Genomic DNA, 19,462 nt, shown 5'->3' with positions numbered 1-19,462 from the left:
ACTATTTTTAAAAATCATTTTAAAAAATAGACTTTGTCTAGAGGGGCGGGGTATAAGTCCAAATAAAGTAAAGTAAAGTTGCAGACTTGGGCCCTGTCAGTGAAAACTGTCAGGGAAATCAGTCCATGCTTAAATCGCAGTTTCTTCATTTTTTCCTGTTGTTGTTGAGTCTTTATGCATGCAACCCACAGGATTGTAGTTTTAGTCTTTCCCAAAAACTATGTCTTCCACCATCTACCCGTCCTCACTCATTTTGTTAATCTGTAGGGGCATAAAGCGTGGGCGCATACACACACATGCACGCACATACAAGTCCTTTAAAGAAAAGTACATTAAACAGTGCTGCCGTATCTGCTGAACAAAGTCTTGACTTGTTGTATGGCATCCAAATGAGCATAGGATTGTAGCCTTGGATTGAGATCTCATCCATACATCAGAGTAAATACTGTTAAAATCATACATAGAATTCAAACTCAGATTCTCCAGCATGAGGTATTAAGAATAATCCCATAAAGGTTCCTTATTTTTCACTTATAAGAAGTGCCTACATTTTCAAATATTCAAAGAGGTGATAGGATGTCTTCTCTATTTTGCACCTCTCTTTTCAGATGCCTTAATAGAACAGTAAGGTATACATTAACCCATTCTCAACCTCTTTTGGTCATGGCCATAAACACGTAATGAAAGAACTATAGGCTGAATCAAGATTGTATAGGTTGTATAACAAACCTTATAAGTTGTGTGAAGAACTGTTTCCAGTCTGTGGCCCCTTTCTAATGTGCCAGAATGGCTCCTTTAACCCACGCAGAGTTGTAGAATCTTTCTTACCTATGCAGGCAGCCAAGAAAATATGAATTATGGGGACATAAATCTTCATCTGTCCTCCATACCCTAGGTTAGTTGGTGTCCCATTGTTTTTTTTTTAACTTTTTTACTATTTTTGATGTGTCCACCACCATATTGGGTCTATATCTCTCTCTCTTAACTCACTGATTATTTGACGATTCCTCCTACTATTCATTGAATCTTCACAAAGAGGGGAAAGTTATCCTTCAATGAAACTGTGGTTAATTACATATTTTTCACACATACCTTGTCTAATGTTTGCCTGCAAGTAGTCACTGAGATATTACATGCACATCTGATTGGAGTGAGGTTTATTTGGAGTTTCTTGACAGATTGAATTTGCACCTGATAATGGTTTTTTAATTTCTAGTAAATAATTTAGGATCGGCGTCCAACCTACTGGAGATAAATAGATACAATTATCTTGGTAAATTTTATTTCTGATTTAGGATATTTCTACTGTGTTTTCTAAGCAAGGCCACACTGATAAAACTTGCTTTAAAAAAAGAAGCAAAACCCATGTAAATACATGTATGGACATTTTCAATATTACTGTATATATATCAGAGTGTGGTTGTAGAGAAAAAAGAAGCAATTCATGACGTATTATGTAAGATTGTAAAAATGTGAAACCCAACTGAGAACAGAGTGATTAAAACAGAGTTGTGAGAACTGTTCTATGAAATGCTTTTGAAAAATAGAATAGAGTAAAAGAAGGCTAATTTGATTCATCGGCCAGATGCTTGGTGATTTTTGCAATATTTTTCAGCTGAATAGAAAAGGATAAAAACCCAGGTCATAATCCTATGCCATTAAAAAGATCATAGGCAGTGGAATCGAAAGAGACAAGTATGGTAAGGTGGAAGTAGAAAACCAGATTCAAGTAACAAGGGTGCCAGAAAAAGCATTCAATGGATAACTAGAATTTTTGAAATGGTTCGTGAGTCTAGAAAGTCAATGTGCAAGCTTTCTGGATGGTACTGAACTGCATCTGAAAGTGCATATCTTGAACTCTTAGATCTGTCATTGTTTCTTGAGGCCCCAGGTAGCCTTGATGGCTCAGCAGATCATTTACCGTCTTTGTCTGGTTCATCAGCTGAGGTTTCAGGGTGGGATGGGGATGAGGGCAGGATATTTGCTGGATATGCTTATTTCTGTCTTGCATTGTTTACTGGAGCCTTGTAATTAACAACTTTTCAGGCAATGAGCTACCCACCACTATTATAGGTGGTAACAGCTCCCCTTTTCCTCCCATCGGTGTTAGTGCTTTACCACATATCTGGGTGGGCAAAGTTGGAAAATATCTGTCCTTCCCAATCTATTCACTCAAATGTCCGCTATACACAGAAGGTTGATGCCTTTCACTCTTAAGTAAATCATGGATAATGTTAGGAGACCAAGCAGCAGCTAAGTGAACTTTGGGATGTAGCGTCTGAAAATTAGAATGGTGGAGAGCACATTTCCCACTTTTGAAAAAAGTCACATCCATGCTTGTTAGTCATAAGAACGTAAGAAAGTTAAAATTTATTAGAGCACTATATTAAGATAGGGAAGATAATAGGAATCTTCTTTCTAGCTAGGATAGAGACAATCTTAGAACTGCAGAGCTGGAAGGGATCCTATGGATCATTGAGTTCAGCCTCTGTCACAGAGGCACAGTGAGGAATCGAACTCTTTACGCCTACCTTAAACTCCACTGAGCTGTACACAGAACCGTGGCTGCCTCTTCATCTCTGGAGAACATGGGCAATATGTTTTATCTGGCCTACTCCAGAAGGGGTCAAAATAAAGAAGGGAAATGTGAGCGGCACTAAGCATATCAGCCTAGATTGAAGGAAGATCACCTAAAAGGCAGTTTAGAAATCTTGAGACATTTCTTCTCTCCCTATTTCTCTACATGCAAAGACATGCCTTTGCTTCAGCATGGGCTGAGTTGCACCCGGTCACCTCTAACAGATAGCAGAGGTGCTGTTAGGCAGTGGTCCCCAACCTTGGGCCTCCAGATGTTCTTGGACTGCAGTTCCCAGAAGCCTTCACTACCACCTCTGCTGGCCAGGATTTCTGGGAGTTCAAGTCCAAGAACATCTGGAGGCCCAAGGTTGGGGACCACTGCTGTTAGGGACTACCTAGTATTTATAAGCAGAGGGAAGGTTCCCAGGGCAACCCAAAATAATCTGTTGAGGGAAGAAACAGAAGCAGGGAAACCTTCAGGTTGTCCTGCACACTTCCACTCAACTAGCTTATCCAATTTCCTGTGTTCGTATATCAGCAGTGTTTTCATGCTGACTGTAAAAGAAGGGATTTCCTCTCCACAAACAATATGGAAATAAAGGTATTTGCTTCTTAGCTACATACTAACTTTTTGCAGAATATTGTACTGCTTTGAATAATTCAAAGACAAAATGAACAGCTCCTCAAAGGGATCCACTGATGAAAATAATCTCTAGAGAAAGGATTTGCATGAGTACAGAAACACTTGAAAATTCTGGAATTTTTGCCCTCATCCTAAGGCATATATTAATAGTAGCAGGACATGACACGGTGCTGCTATTTTTTTAAATTATTGTACAGGATATTGAAGAACTTGTCAACAATCAATATACATGTGATCTGTCTAAATAAAATGTTGAAAATGACTTGGGGAGATTGCACATCCAGGTAGCAAGCAGCAAGAGAAGTTATGAGTGATGTGTATGTCTTCTGCGATGCTTCCACTATTATGAGTGAACCAAGGTGGATTTGATTTTCAAAACAACAACAACAACAACAACAACAAACAGTTTAAATCATGATTAAAACCACAGTTTAAATCACTGCAAGGCTGGATAAAATCAATGATATATATTTTTTAATTGAATTCTTAAAATGTAAATTGGATTTTTATTTTTTTAAAAAAATGATTTTTATTCACCCTTAAGTGATTTAAATCATGATTTAAATCGAACTGATATAAATCAGATCCACTCTGGAGTGAACTGAGATCTCCCACATCTCTACTGTGATGTCTAATCTCACACATATTTGGACTACTTAAAAATTTGTAGAGGAAAAAGCACAAACCTTGGTTTATGATGATTTAGAGCAGCCATTCTTGGGGGGGGGGCTTATGGACCTGGCACTTTTGAAGGGGGACACAGACTGAAAAATGTGAGAAGTTTCTGCATGTTATCTGTTTGTGTTTTATCCTTGTTTGCTGGGGGATGGAGGTGGAACCTGAGAAGAGCTCCTAAAAGGGCTGTGGTTTAAAAAAAAGGTCGAGAATGGCTGATTTAGAGGACTAATAAACAGGAGGTTAATTAAGTTCATTACTTTTGCTTTCTTTCTAATCAAAATCATATTTGTCTTTACTTTTTTATTCTCCCCCCTCCCCGGCTTTTCTTTTTCTGACAGTGGGATCCAATGATTACTACATTGCCTGGTTTGTACTTGGTATCAGTTGGAATTGTGAAGCCTGCAGCATGGCTGTTTGGGTGGTCTGGAAGTGTGGTCTGCTCTACAGGAATGCTCAGATTCATTAATCTTCTTTTCAGTCTTGGGAACTTCTATTTACTGTACCTGCTTTTTTGCAGAAATCATCATAAAAAGGTACAGTACAAGTTCATTATACTTATAGTGTTCCTATACATAGTAGTACCATCAAGACATCAACATTTGGATAAATCTCTCCACGTTTCTCTGACAGATTCTATTCTGATTTCCCAGAAACATTTGAATCTTCCTGGCATATTAGATCATGTTGCTCTCCTATGTTTCTAAAACTAGTAGCAAATGTATTGCACTCATGCTCAACATACCATTTGTAACTACTAGAAATAATGATTTCATTGACTGTGCTGTAATAAAACATAGTACATTGTCTGGTAAATCTACATGGATCTTTTGGTCAGAAATGCTGGTAGCTAATGTGACATTTTACATTGAGGCATGGTGCTGCTTGAAACTCTGGCTTAGGGGCAAGTACTGCTAGGAGACAATGGCCAGGACTGTTGTCAGTGAGGTGAATACCAAAAATGTATAGAACTATCACTCAAAGGAGCAAGAGCAGTCCTTTCTGACCCCCCTTTATCTCTTCTCTGTCCTTCACCCTACTGTTTCTTTCACATACAGGACAAATAAATTATTTTAAAGTCCTCCAGGTTTGAATGTGGGATGTTGTGCTTCTCTATCCATGATTCAAAATGCCAGGAAATGGTCTGATACTGCTACATTTCTTTAATATCTGTGTCTGTCTTTTTATAACTAGACACAGAATCCCCTTGCAAGCATGAATCCCAAATAGCCTGTTAACCAGGAAGGAGTTTAAAAGTTATCCCCCTGACAGTCAGCCAATTGGGTCCTAGTAGGTTCAAAGTTCAGATTGTCGCAGAGCAGAGGAATCCTAAGACAATATTTGCTGAAAGCATTTTGGGCTAAGATAAACACAACTGGTTGAATTCATGCTGGGTACTTTTGTATCATGTATGGAAATACTTTGAATATGCCTTATAACATTGTATGCTAATTATCTGCAGATATATGGCAAAATGTCTCCCTTTCTGTAGAACCATTACTCCTTTACTTTCTTTAAAACAAACCTGTTTTTTTAAACTCCTCCAGTTCCTTTTCATATAACTTGTGACCATTCTCAGTTACTCTGCAGCTCTCCAGATAGCTCCCTCCCCAACTGTAGCCTTTGCCTAAGCTCTTCTCCCTGGCAAGCCTGTACCATGCATGTTCACTGGGAGAATAAATCTCTGTCTCTCCCATTTGAGAGACCTTTTTTGAGGACTAGCATTTCATCCCCCACATCCTGTATTCTTTCCAAATAAAAGCAGGTGGGGCTTTTCAATTTATGTGAGCTATTTCAAATCTGAGGCAGCTTGGGGATATCCTATTTCTGAACTGGGGGTGGGGATAGTTTACTTTAAAAAAATCATAACTCAAAAACCCATTTGTCCAGGCTTCCCCAAACTTCCTCAGATTTGGCACAGAACAAGAGCAAAATGTCTGCTACAATTTGGCATCAATCAGTAAGCAGTTTAAAAGTTACATTTTTGGGGGCTTACCCTATTTTCATAATTACATTATAGAATGTTAATTTGATCTGCTGCACAATATCCCTCCTGCAGCTATGATTTGTTACCTTACCGCCATCTCTCCTTATATTTATATTTCTAATCCCGCCCTCCCACCCTTCTGTCTCTTTCTCCTTTTCTTCCCCCATCTATCCACCTTCTGTTCATCTTTTCACATCATTTTCCTTTTCTCCTTCACACCATCCATGCTCATTCTTCCCTCTTTCAGTGCAATTTCTTTCCTCTACCCATGTAAAGAAACACAGAAAGCTGGAGATAAAAGAACAGATTGTACTTACTGCATGGGATCCAGATTGAAAATGAGAACAAATGGGCTTTATATTAATTTGTTATGGGTCAAATTCAGTGCACAAACATGTGGTTCTTAATACCTGTCTCACATATTTATTGATGGCAAGCATCATCTTAGAAGAGGCAGCCCCTCTGTGTGGGAGAAAAGACGGGATGCCTTATTTAAAATGATGCCTGCTATATCAAATGTTTGCATCCCCTGTAAACCAAGGAAGAGTCTTTCTGTGTCAAAAAATATTGGGCCAAATCTGCCCTCCAGTGGTATTTTTGAGGGGCCCCCCCAGCCAGTTGCACTCTAGGCAGAGCTAACATTGAATTAGCCTGTTGTCTTCGTTCATATGCAAATTAAGTTGATATTTTGCAGCTCTGTTGTTAAGCATAAGAAGTTTTAGAAATAGCCTAATTAAAATAGTTTGCCACAAACCGTTGGAAATGTCTTTTTTTCTCTTCCTTTTGGTTTTCATGGGGTTTGCATGAGTGAAGTTCCTGGTGGAGTTTCCCCATGTGGTTTTTAATCTTAAATGGAAGAAATAGCCCTGATTTCTCTTTATCTCTCTTTTTCCCCCCATTTTTTCTAGGCTGCCTCGGGGTTCCAGAGAATCTTATCAACCTTGACCATAACAATATTGCCAGTTCTTTATTTTTTCACATTCCTTTATTATACCGATACAGGGTCGGCATTTTTTACTCTCTTTGCATATTTAATGTGCCTTTATGGCAATCATAAAACTTCAGCACTGCTTGGATTCTGCGGCTTTATGTTTCGGCAGATAAACATTGTATGGACTGTCTTCTGCGGTGGAAGTGTTATTGCTCAAAAACTAAATGAGGCATGGAAAATGGAATTGTCGAAAAAGAAGGACCAGAAGAGCTTACCCCCAAAGGGATCCTTTGCAGAACTAATCAGAGTCTTCAAATTTCTTCTGGAGTACCTCACATCGCTTAAAAACCTCAGCACTCTTGTTCTTCTGACGTGGCCATACATCACTATGGTGGTGGTGTTCGTTACTTTTGTGGCCCTCAATGGTGGCATTGTTGTTGGTGACAGAAGCAGCCATGAAGCCTGCCTGCATTTCCCTCAGCTCTTCTATTTCTTTTCTTTTGTTCTCTTTTTTTCATTTCCTCACATGGTGACCCCAAACAAAGTTGTCAGTTTTCTTCGTTCTGTGAGGACACACTTGTTGCAATATAGCATTGTCACCATTGTCTCTTTGTTCCTCGTTTGGAAGTTTACGTACACTCATAAGTATTTGCTTGCAGATAACAGACATTACCCATTTTATGTGTGGAGAAAAATCTTCCAGAGACATGAGCTTGTGAAGTATATATTAGTTCCAATCTATATATTTGCTGGCTGGAGTTTGATGGATGCATTGAAGGCAAAATCTGTTTTCTGGAACTTGGTATATTTTGTATGTTTACTTGCAGCCACGGTTCCTCAAAAGCTGCTAGAATTTCGTTATTTCATTTTGCCATATATCATATTTAGATTGAATATTTCTATGCCATCACCTTGGAAACTTTTCCTTGAATTGGCTTTCTATGCTTTGGTGAATGTCATAACTTTCCATTTATTTTTGAACAAACCATTTCAGTGGCCAAATAGTGAAGAAATACAGAGGTTTATGTGGTGAGTTCAGATTTTGAAGAAGACCAAATTGTAGGACTTTTCCTACTGCAAATACAAAGCTGCACATTTAGAACTCTCTCAAGAAGTGGGTGTTTTTGTAACTGAAAGTAAATGACAAAGCCAGTGCACTGTTTTTTTCAGATATTGCTCCATTTTTATAACAACACCACTCTGGGAATTAATAAATACAAGATCAGGGAAATTTCAATTCAATATCCAATGTAATGTGAATTAAGGGAGTTGTTTACATTGTATTAGTCATGTTAAAGAAGTCATAAATTTGGGGTGTTTGCTGTATGCCTATGTATGTACAAAGCTGGATATGACAGGAAATTCAAAGAAGTGGGGTAATTGGGGTCTCAGAGGTTAAATGTTTAGATGTTTGAATTATTTTTCTACATTATTTTTCTTAGTGAGAGTGGCTTATTTTAGCACACATCCTACATAGTCCCAAGATTTTGCTAAGAAACTAATTTTAGGTAATCAAATATCAATATGTGAAGACTTGTTCACATGTAAAGAATTATAGGTGGAAGTTGCAAGATGAGAACATTACAACAAAATGGATCTCAGAGTAATAGTTGCAATCTTACACTTACTCACAGAGGATTAAAAACTTTTGAAATCAGTGGCAGTTACCTCTGAGTAGATAATTGTAGGATGGTGCTGTAAACTAACAAGAGTGGTCAACATCGAACACTGTTATGCGCTGGAAGACTGGACTTAAGCCACATACTGTGGGCAAGTGAAATTAACAAGATTTGTAAATTATAAATGCTGGAGAATAATGAGTTGAGTATCTGGCTGTGGAACCAGAGGCAAGGAGTTCAGTGCCCCGCTGTGCATTCCAGAAGAGCCAGCCTGTGTGGCCTTGGGCAAGCTGCGCAGTTCCATTCTGCCTCCAGAAGAAGTGAAGATAAAGCACTTCTGAGTACTCTTTACCTCTTCAGCCAATAACATGCAACTGTTCTGTATGGTGTAGTGGAGATATATTGGACTAGGACTCTGGGATCAAATCTGTGCTTGCTGATGGAAATTCTCTGAAGGGTGGGGCTGGTAAAACCACTCCTTAAACACCCCACTTATCTCAAACCCTACCAGGTTCATCATAGGTTAGAATCTATTTGACAGCACATAGTGCACATACTGTATTGTGTAGTGGATTGTGGCCATTCTCTAAAGATTCAAAGAAATCACATAATATCTGTACAATCAATTACTATAAATGGCACCCAGATACCTTCTCTATAGGAAGGAAGGTATAGAACTCTTTTTAAAAACCTCCAATTAGTCATGTAGCTTACTAAATAAAATTATTTTGTTGCATACTAAATAATTACCAAATTACAAATAACAGTTTTTGTAAGCGTGAAGTAAAACTGTTTCCAGTTTCTAATGTATTTTTTCATTGGCACCTGAAGTTGGATCTAGACTCAGTCATGTTTTGAATAGACCCATTAAAATTAAGTCCATCTTGTTACCATTCTAAATATGACTCAAGTTTGTCTGGGTCAAGCTCAGGATAGTTATTTTTCATGTAGTTCTCTTTCTTTTATATTCTATACAATAGAAGGATGACATTTTTAGTTTTAAAAAGGAAAGAATAAAGCTGATTTGAAGGACCACTTTTAAATCAATTGATTAATGATTTTTAGTGCACGAAATGTGATCACTCTAGGGAATATTTTATGGGAGGCTGTGCTAAGGTTTATCACTGCTTTATTTGCTGACAGTGGAGAAATAGTATAGTGCCAGAGACCCTTGGGTCCATTTGTAGCATCTCCTTGGCTTCTGCAAGCTGTCCTTACCTATTTGAAATGACCAATTGTGAAAAAGAAGTGTCAGTGAATGTATTGTTCTTTCAAAATTCACACTGTACCTTATTTTGGTGTATGAACACCTGTGCAAACTAAAATGGCAGCTTGTGAGTGCATTTGAACACAATTGGAAGTGAATCTGTTTTTTGGTGTTTTTTTTGGACATTGGATGGGGTGGTCCTAGTTGGAAAGAGGGTTTGCTTCTGATATAAATTTGCATTTATCTTCTTGGAACAATGTCTTTTATTCTTCCAACTTCATGAGCACAACGGGAGGCTAGTTTTTCTTTGAATGTGGAAATCAGATTGTGTTACAGATAGAATCTGATCGTTGAGCATTGGAGATCTGGCATTGGTGGATGTGTAGCAATCTAGCCTTAGATGGTGATGTTTTTTCAACTAGGCTATAACTCTCTGTCCTCCCCCTGAATCCCACTGTCCTTTGCTGCCACAGAGGACAGTGAGCATAAGACAGAGGGGGACCTAAAGAGAGAACAACGGACACAGGTCCTGAGGCTGTTTGGCAAGATTTCTAGCTTATGCTGTAGTCAGTTTGCTCTGAGTAAATACTTTAGACTTCTGTGAAGTGGTGATGTTTTACAGTTGAAGGATTTTAGCTGAAGCATTGCTTATTTTATTTCCTTTCTGCCTAAATCATCCATGAAATCCAATTAATGTTTGAAAATCAACTGGATAAACATCCAGTATACAAATTATGGGTATATATGAAATATTGCTAAAATAATATATGTTAAAGCATATTTATAAGCTGATTCCAGGGCATAGGGTTTTAGAATGCACATGCAACTTTCTCCATTATTTGACATAGTATTTTATGCTGCCTGCCGATTGCATTAATTATGTTATTGTGCAGCACAGCAAATCAGCATTCTACAAAGCAATTATAAAAATGTTGGTAATTGTAAAAATCAGATGAGCACCAAATTTGGCACAGGTGTAGCAGACATTGTGTCCTTGCACTTTGCCAGAAATGGAGAAGTTTGGACAAAATGTTTTCAAGTTACAATTTATTTTAAAAGTAAAACTGTTTTCTCCCCGTTCAGACGTAGTAAACCCCAAACATCCTTAGATTTAAAATAGCTCATGTAAATTGAAAAGATAAATCCTGCTTAACTTGAAAAAGAATGGTTGGCTGCACATTTTTTTAAAAAAATTGGAAAGAATCCAGGCTGCAGGGACTGAAGTATTGATTCTCAAAAGAAGTCTTTCAAATGGGAAAAACAGTGTCTTGGTTATAAAGTTGAGTATGTGTGGTACAGGCTTGCTAGGCAAATGATAACATGTATGGCCAAGGGAGAATTCCAGGTCAACAAAAGCTCATGGCTATTATGGAAGAAGTTTTTTAAAAATGGGTTTGCTTTAAAGAAAGTAATGGAATGACAATCCTCCAGAAAGCGAGACACTTTGCCATGTATCTCTAGTGAATTAGAATGCAATTTTGTAAGGCATATTCAGGGTATGTCTGCATAACAAAATCATAGAGCAGTTGTATTTGTCCCAGCCCTGAGTGCTTTCAGTAAACATTGTCTTAGGGCTTTTTAGACCAATCTCCTGACACAAGTTTTCAAAGGGGAAATCAGCTCTAGGTCTAGGGCAATATGAACTTTTGAACCTGTCAATCAGGACCCTATTAAACTTTAACTTCTTCCTGGCCATACAGGGATTTCTGCTTGCAAAGGTATTATGTGTCCAGTAGTAAAAATATTTTTAAATATATTTAAAAGGAATAGAGAACAAATATTCAGAAGCTCACTCATTTAAGCGGTGAAATTACTTTTGGTTTGGTTTTGCTTTGGGGCTAGAGATGGTCTTACTCAATGTTAGTAGAGCTTTGGTTTCTATATCCTCTCATAGTCTCAACTGTTCAATTATCTTCTCACTATAGAATTGTTTGGTAATTAAGGGAAAAAAACTCCAAAGATGTTATATGTTGTCAAGTTACTCCTGATGTGTGGTGGCTATATGAGTTAATGACTTCCAGAATGTGCTATCTTTAATAGTTGTGCTCTGGTCTTGCAAACTAACAGCATCTCATATTTGGTTGTTCTCTCTTCCTACGGACTCCCCTTCCAAACACTATTGTCTCTTCCAGTAAGTTCTTCTCAGATTTTGCAAACAGCGGTGGCTTCCTTTATTGAGATAATCCATCTCATGCTGGGTCTCCCTCTCTTGCTATTGCCACTCCTTTCCCCCCCAGCAATACTGTATTTTCTGGTCAATTCTCATTTTTATAATATGTGCATGGTAGGATAACCTTGGTTTACTCAGTTTTGTTCAGGCTTCACTTGATTGAGCACTCACTTTTCTATTTTTCTGGTTATTTGTGGTGTTGGAAAACATGCATACAACATGTTCATAGCACTTTTGGTCTGATATAGCTTATTTTCTTCAGGTTGCCTACCCCAAGAAAATTGAAAGATAGCTTACTAGTCTGCATTCTGTGAAGCAGCACAGCAACATTAATTTACCTGAGATGTTAAAGGGTGTGTATGTTTCTCCATTGTATGTGTGGCATATCCTCACACCTTTGCATCACAATCTCATTAAGTCCAGACTTTCAGACACAAAGGGACTACAGCCACTTCTCAACTGTTTTTATTTCTGTAGTCTTATCCCAACAAGTATCGTACTGCTATCTTAGATAGCAACTATCTTCTTTGATCCTCTAGCACTAGGTAATTCTTCATGAGGGAAGTTTATATTGGAATTTGTGCGTAGTGTATGTGTACTTAAAGCTTTTTAAAACAATATAAGGAAATTCAAATCTTAAACTGTGACTTATGAATGTGGGATATTGTCTAATACTGATGCACAATATTGTGCCCACGTTGCCAGCAGAAAAAAAATTGATAACAAACATTACATAACAAAGGGTAGCCTGAACTTTGATGATACCGATGGCAACAGTCAAAATGGTCTACAACATTGGTTTTCAACCTCAAGTACAGTGGTGCCTCGCTTAACGAGCGCACCGTATAACGATGAAATCGCATAGCGATCCGTTTTTTCGGATCGCTAATGCGATCACTCAACGTTTTTTTAATGGGGCAAAATTCGCTTTGCGAAGACCGGTAAGCGTTTCGCTTACCGATCTTCGCAAAACGAACCCCGACGATTAACTGTTCTGCGGCCAAAATGGCCGCCGGAAGCCTGGAAATGGCCCAAAATGGCCGCGCGCATCGTTTTCGCGCCCTCGTTAAGCGAGGCGAGGGCGCGAAAATGGCTGCCGGCCATCCTGAAGCATCGCTGAACGGTGAGTATTTGACCCATTTGGCCCATTTGGAAATCCCTGCCCCGTTCAGCGATGCTTCAGCATAGCGAAGGTTAATCCGGAACGGATTAACCTCGCTATGCGAGGCACCACTGTAACTTGGGCGTTCTTGGACTGCAATGCCTGGTAACCTTCAGCACTAGCTGTACTGGCCAGGGTTGTGGAAGTTTCAGTCCAATGACATTTTGCAAATTTCCAGCACTTTTGTCTAGGTTCCAGAATTGGTCTCAAACAATACTTAAAAGCATTTCCCAGATATTGTAAACTGAATAGCCTAGAGATAAATGATGAGAAATTAAACATTGTAGTTTTCTCTTAAGAAAAATCAGTTACGTAAATCTAGCTGGCTGTTAGTTGGTAGAGAGTTGCAACTGGCAAAGCACTTTCTCTACCTAGAAGTGATTTTTGCGCATTTATCCTGGCATCATCAGCAAAATAGTATTTTGTGTAAAGCAAAAGTTTTGACACAATAGTTAAATTCTATAATACGAAGGAAGATTTTTATGTTCCAGGAGTATTTTTAGCATTTTATGTAAAAATAATTCCAGTGCTTTTATATGGTATTGTAGTATTGATAACTCAGATAAACCAGACCACCTGTTCTCCTTTTTAAGGAGCCATTTCCAGTGTGTAGGAAATGTTGTACAGGCAGTTTGCCCAGCCTTCTGTTGAAGTGAGAGCATGGAAGCAGGGCTTTGATTTGAGGCTGAAAGTCATCTTTTTTGAGGGCTTTTTTCGTGCCCTATTACAGAAAGATTCTTTTAGATCTTCCTGGCGGAAACCAATAGATAGCAACTTAGGAGTCCTGGGTTATCACAAGAATTAATTAGGAACACGAATAAAGAGAATCAAAGCTATTATATCAGGAAGCGGATTCATCAAATAGATCTGGCTAGTACCCAACAGAGAACTGGACAAGTATGTTCTATGATCTGTATTCCTAAGACAGTTCCTTTATGTATACTCTTCCATGTTACCGCGGAGCCTTTTTATATATGAGACTGAATATGACCACTTAAAGAAAGACACAAGGAAGAATGTCAGGGCAACCTTACTCTGAGAGTTTGTCTATGTGACAGCACTAACCTGCATACTTTTTTACTCATATCCTTTGTCCTTGCCTTTTTATGCAACAGTGAGAGACTTTTATTAAATCTTTATTTGATTTATTGGATATACCATCCTCTTGAGACCTTTTCCCTACACTATCAGAAGATTAAAATCCTTTTTTCTTTGTAGCATTTGCTAAATGTGTTGCTTTATTCATTCTTCTAAGATAATCGAACCTCATGTTGCTTGACTATTTTGTTGTTTGCTGCTCAAGAGTTCTTCATGAGCATCAAAGGGAGTAAAGGAGAGGAGAGGTTTAATAGTGTATTAATCTTTTGAGATGTGAGATCTTACTGGATTTGAGTTCAGAATTTCAAAGTAATGTTCTAGTGATAGCTGATACTGTTCCTTATCATTTCTATAATTATGCATTAAATCCACAGAGTTGCTTAAATGATACTTGCAACTTACAAAAGACAATAAAGGTACCGATATCATTATCATAGATCTTTTTAATTTACTCCTGTCTACTGTCTCATTAAACTGCCCTTTATTTTCATACAGACTTTTTGATTTGTACTTCTACAGCACATGATGCTTAATTCCTGTCCCGTTTACTGCCAGAAATATGGTGAATCTCGGTGAGCATAATAACTCTAGGATGATACTGCAAGTCTCTTTGCAACGTTGTTCATGTGATCACCTTCACGTACTGAACAACTTTAGGTTCTCTCATTTTGGGAATAACTTGTATAGGGATTTATATTTAGTGATATAATTTACACCTACCTCTTTATACCACATTGTTGTAGACTTACAGCTCAAGAAGTACTGCCTCTACTGCGTTGAACTCATTCCACTCAAAGAATGAGTAAAGTCCAAGATAATCTAGGAAGCCTTTTTCCCAGTTTGCTAATGTACAGCGTTGCCACTTCTTTTTTTCTACCCAGAATCATAGCTTCTGGGATAGGACCAGAGGTCTCGAGAGCTTATTTTGCATGCCCAGAGTCCCAGGTTCAATCCCTGTCATGCTTGATTGAAGGTCCTCACAGCGTAGTTGAAAAGTGCCTCCATCAGAGACCTTTGAGAGCTGTTGTCATTTAGAGCATATTGTCCTAGCCACAGCAAGAATTTTATATTAGAATTAAAAATAGGATTAGATCAAAATAATATAGACTCTGTACAATATTGCTAATTGTTTGTTTCATAAGCAGACATGAAGGAAGTGAAATATAGCCAGTCGTGTGGGGAAGTCTGGGTTATCTGATTTTTGCTCTTTTACCTTATTTTGTACAATACAGTATGTTTTAAAAAAATCCTTGAACCTACTGCTAGGAAAGGATATATTTTCAGATTAGGAATGTTATCTTATTCTGGATTAGATGACCTATTTTAAGTGACCAACAACAATGAAACGATACGCATTCAATTAAAAAAATCTTTAACAAGGAAGAATAAATGTTAATTAAAGTTCGCAAGGTGGCAGTGTTGAGTCATCTTTTCCATATATCTAGTGGGATTTCTAAAATGTATGTCATTTTAAGACGGCTGTGGAGGTTAAGCATTTGATGTCAGGCACATTATGTATTGTTTCAATTATTTGTTTTTATCATAGGTTTAGACTTGTATTAGCCTTTCTTTTAACTGCATTTTGAATATTTTTATAATAGTGTTTGTTAGCAGTGTTTAAAACAGTATTTTAGCAGAAAGCCTCTTTAATTTCTGGAAAAACTCCTGTATTTATTTAGAATAGCCATTGTGTCACAGTGATAGAAAAACAGGTAGCTCTGTTCCAAAAGGGACAGTGCTGTTTTGTTCAACTAGAACAGAAGGCCTCTCCTTGAAATATTAATAGTTCCTTAAAGCTGAAGTAAGGTGGATTTTAAAGTCTATTCTCAAAGGGCTTTGAGCCATCTGCTAGTTTGACTTTGTATGTTAAATGTCACCCCACGAGCTAAGAATTTCTTTTCCCTGAAATAGGCAGGTTTCTGTCACATTTCTTTAGTCTTTATGAATAAGCAACCACTGCAACCCTTCCCCCTCCCCCTTTTTAAACAGTTTTGTATTGCCAGCATATTACACTGTGTAGGTGCCCTTTGTGGTGAAGCACAGAAGTTCTTTTTGCCATGTTGTTTGCAAAACATCTCAAAGATGGGAAGTCTGGACTTAGGCCAAGCAATTTATAGATTCTTCAGAAAATGGAAAAATAAAACATAATTGACCTAGTTCAGTCATACTGGCATTTAGGTTTGGCTAAACGTTTCTTGGAGCACCTGTATGGTGTAACGCACAGAGTGATAGCAACTTTGCGTCAAATCTCTGCTCTTATTGGGGAATGGCACTGACAAAACTATTTAATTATTTGACATATCTTGAAAACTCTTTTAGGGTTTTTGTTCACCAGATAGGATTTGACAACACATAACAAAAAGTTTATTTCTTTGGTGAATTCCCCTTTCAATTCCGGAGTACTGAAAGTGTCCTAAACTTTCATATCACTGTAGTTTGAAAAGCTTCCTTAGGTCAAAAATTACAAATGTAACTGTATAATGAACTGAAATAATACGCTAATTCATACAGTTACCTGTCTATTTTCTTCATCTCTTGGAGGATGAAACAAATATGCTTCTCTTCGTGGTGCACCTAAGGAACCTTCTGGTTTTGTGTATGCAGTACTAAGCCAAATGTATGCAGTTCTTCCTTTCTGGTTAAAAAAGTGTTGGGGAAGATTATATGGTTGTATGCTCAGTGATTTAGGTACTTGGCTGAGGAGCCAGAGGTTGGGGGTTTGATGTATGTGCCTCCTTGGAGAAGAGCCAGTCAAAGTGGCCTGCATAGTCGCAGGGCCATCCCCCAAGAAGAAGGGAATGGTAAGCCCCTTCCCAGTACTTTCTACCTGGAAAACCCTGAAAAGGCTTGCCTAAGTCAAAACTGGCTTGATGGCATATGATGATGATGATTATGTATCTCTAGGTTGAGAAGACTCTTGCAGGGGAATAACGTACTCAAGTTACAGGCACTACAGTATTGTTCATTATGCTCCTCCTTTATCATTCAAAGAGGACTTGTGTCCAGGTGAATAATGAACTAACTCATATAGTTCTGTTCATGAAGGAAGTTATTATCATGTATGGTGGACTTGTGATAAAGCAAAAAAAAATATTATTGGGCTAAAATCCACATGTGGATTAAGCAGATGTCAAAACAGGAAATAGAATTTAAACCGGAAATATTTTTGTTAGAATTACTACCAAATACTATAGATATACAAAACTATTATTTAATACTACATGTTTTGACAGCAGCTCAGTTATGGGCACAGGTTTGGAAAAATGAAAACCCACCAAATGATGATATGATCTGTATTTGCGAAGGCTTTCACGGCGGGGATCTAATGGTTGTTGTGGGTTTTTCGGGCTCTTTGGCCGTGTTCTGAAGGTTGTTCTTCCTAACGTTTCGCCAGTCTCTGTGGCCAGCATCTTCAGAGGACAGCACTCTGAAGTATGCTTGGGAGTGGAGTATTTATGGCTGTGAGATAGCCGTAATAGGACAAAAGGGACAAAAGCCTCTCTCACAGCCATAAATACTCCACTCCCAAGCATACTACACCAGAGCACAGAGTGCTGTCCTCTGAAGATGCTGGCCACAGAGACTGGCGAAATGTTAGGAAGAACAACCTTCAGAACATGGCCAAACAGCCTGAAAAACCCACAACAACCGATGATATGATCATTTAAAAAATATTAGAAAGTGCAGAAATTGATAGATTAACTAAGAAGTTAAAGGGACAAGAAGAATCATCTTTTTAAGCTGGAATTTATTTTATAATTGGTGGAAAGTAAAAATTCTTCAGTAAAGGAACAGAAAATGAATAAAAAGTGGGATGCCATGAATAGGATCTCATCAGAAGAATAATTCCAATATACAAGATTGCTTCTATGATGAGCCTTAGGCTTTTTTTCTTTTTTGCATTTAGATTATCTTTGTTTATTGATTAGAGATTCTTACACTTTATGTTTACTGTTTAAAATGTGCATTGTGCTATATATCTATGTTTTTAAATATTCTGCTGGAAAAAAAAGTTAGCATACTTTGTGTGGGAGGAGAGAATCTTACAAAGTAAGGAGATTTGACCAACCTTGAATATTGCGTGCAGAGACTCAAACATATTTATTTCACAACAATCTGGTTTATTGGCCAGAATCCTGTTGGTTACTTACACTACCGTAAGGCAAATGGTACACATCTCAGAGGCAAATTCCTGTTAGTTATGGAGTTGACACTTGGATTTTTTGTTGTGTGCCAGTCGCTGGATGACTAATACAAGTGTAGACTCCTTAACTAGTGGCAATTTGTTGAGATTTAAGCTGCTTGATTTACACCAGTTTATGTAATGAATAGGATTATGCTCAGGGCATTTAACCATTTAATCTCTGTACGGTATTTAATATAGAGATCCTGTGTCTGTTGACTGTTCCTTTCACTTGACTAGAGAAAATAGCTTTGTTTATGCAACAAGATGCAAAAGTGAACCTGACCTTATTAAAGGCAGCATTCAGACTTTGCAGGTGGTGTTTTTCTTACTGTCTAGTAACACAGTCCTTGATTCAGGACGTTACATTTGACAGTAATTTAGGATTGACTATGAACTACAAGCTGTTAGAGAAGACAACTAGAAAAGGAATTGAGTAGCTCCAGGATTAGAAGTTTTGCCTTATTGCGAAAGCAATATAAATGTATACGAGGCATGAAGGAACCATTTTCATGTTAACCTGCCAAATCATTCTTGTTATTTACAAGTGTGTAAACCAAATCATCTGTCTCTTTCTTTTTTACAAAAATATTTTTTGTTCTTATATTGAGTTTCTACAGCTATGCATTTATCATATTATATGTTTATTTAAAAATATTAGTGGACACTGTGTGTGGTGTATATAATAAAGAATTTCTCATAAATGTCTGGCTCCAAGTGTCTTTCATTGGTGAATGAGTGGTACAGTTCTTTGGTGTTATATGCACCATATTCATAATGGAATCAATTTGATCACGGAATATTTCTTGCAGAATTACAGTGCTTATTTCTGCAGCTTGCCACCATAAGTATACACTCTGATTAAGTACCTTAATATCCCTCTTTATAAATATGCAATTCCTCTTATTTTGTGTGCAATTAGCTGGTGTATTTAATATGTGGCTGGCCAAATTAGTTAGTAGAATCTGTGAAACCACACAGCATTGAACCCACATGCAGCTTTAACAAACTGTCATTCTGTATATGTTTTGACTTAAGTAAGTTATTTTGAGTGTTAGTGGCCTATGGCTAAATGCAGTCTTGGAAGGTGGGGAAAACTATTTGTTTAGATGGGAATATAATCAGTGTGGTCATGTTCATCATAGTAGGCCATACATCACCATCCTTCGGCACATCACTGGAACTTAATATGGGGCAACTCTGCTGCTGA

The 19,462-nt window shown here is 37.8% G+C and overlaps 1 protein-coding gene across 4 annotated transcripts in view; it reads left to right on the top strand.

Annotated features, from left to right (window-relative positions):
* ALG10 (ALG10 alpha-1,2-glucosyltransferase) overlaps positions 1-19,462 on the top strand; it is a 79,824-nt gene that overhangs the window by 1,291 nt on the left and 59,071 nt on the right. For 3 of the 4 annotated variants that reach the window (XM_078394386.1, XM_073000627.2, XM_078394385.1), the window contains exon 2: positions 4,237-4,431. In XM_078394386.1, the coding sequence (XP_078250512.1) occupies positions 4,237-4,431 (195 nt within the window). Of the gene's footprint in view, positions 1-4,236; positions 4,432-6,790; positions 18,957-19,462 lie in introns of those variants that run through there. The other variant, XM_020796996.3, reaches the window with a different exon arrangement.

Source organism: Pogona vitticeps, chromosome 5 (assembly GCF_051106095.1).
Source record: "Pogona vitticeps strain Pit_001003342236 chromosome 5, PviZW2.1, whole genome shotgun sequence".
NCBI classification, from domain to species: Eukaryota; Metazoa; Chordata; class Lepidosauria; order Squamata; family Agamidae; genus Pogona; species Pogona vitticeps.
This window is presented reverse-complemented; position numbering and strand designations above follow the sequence as displayed.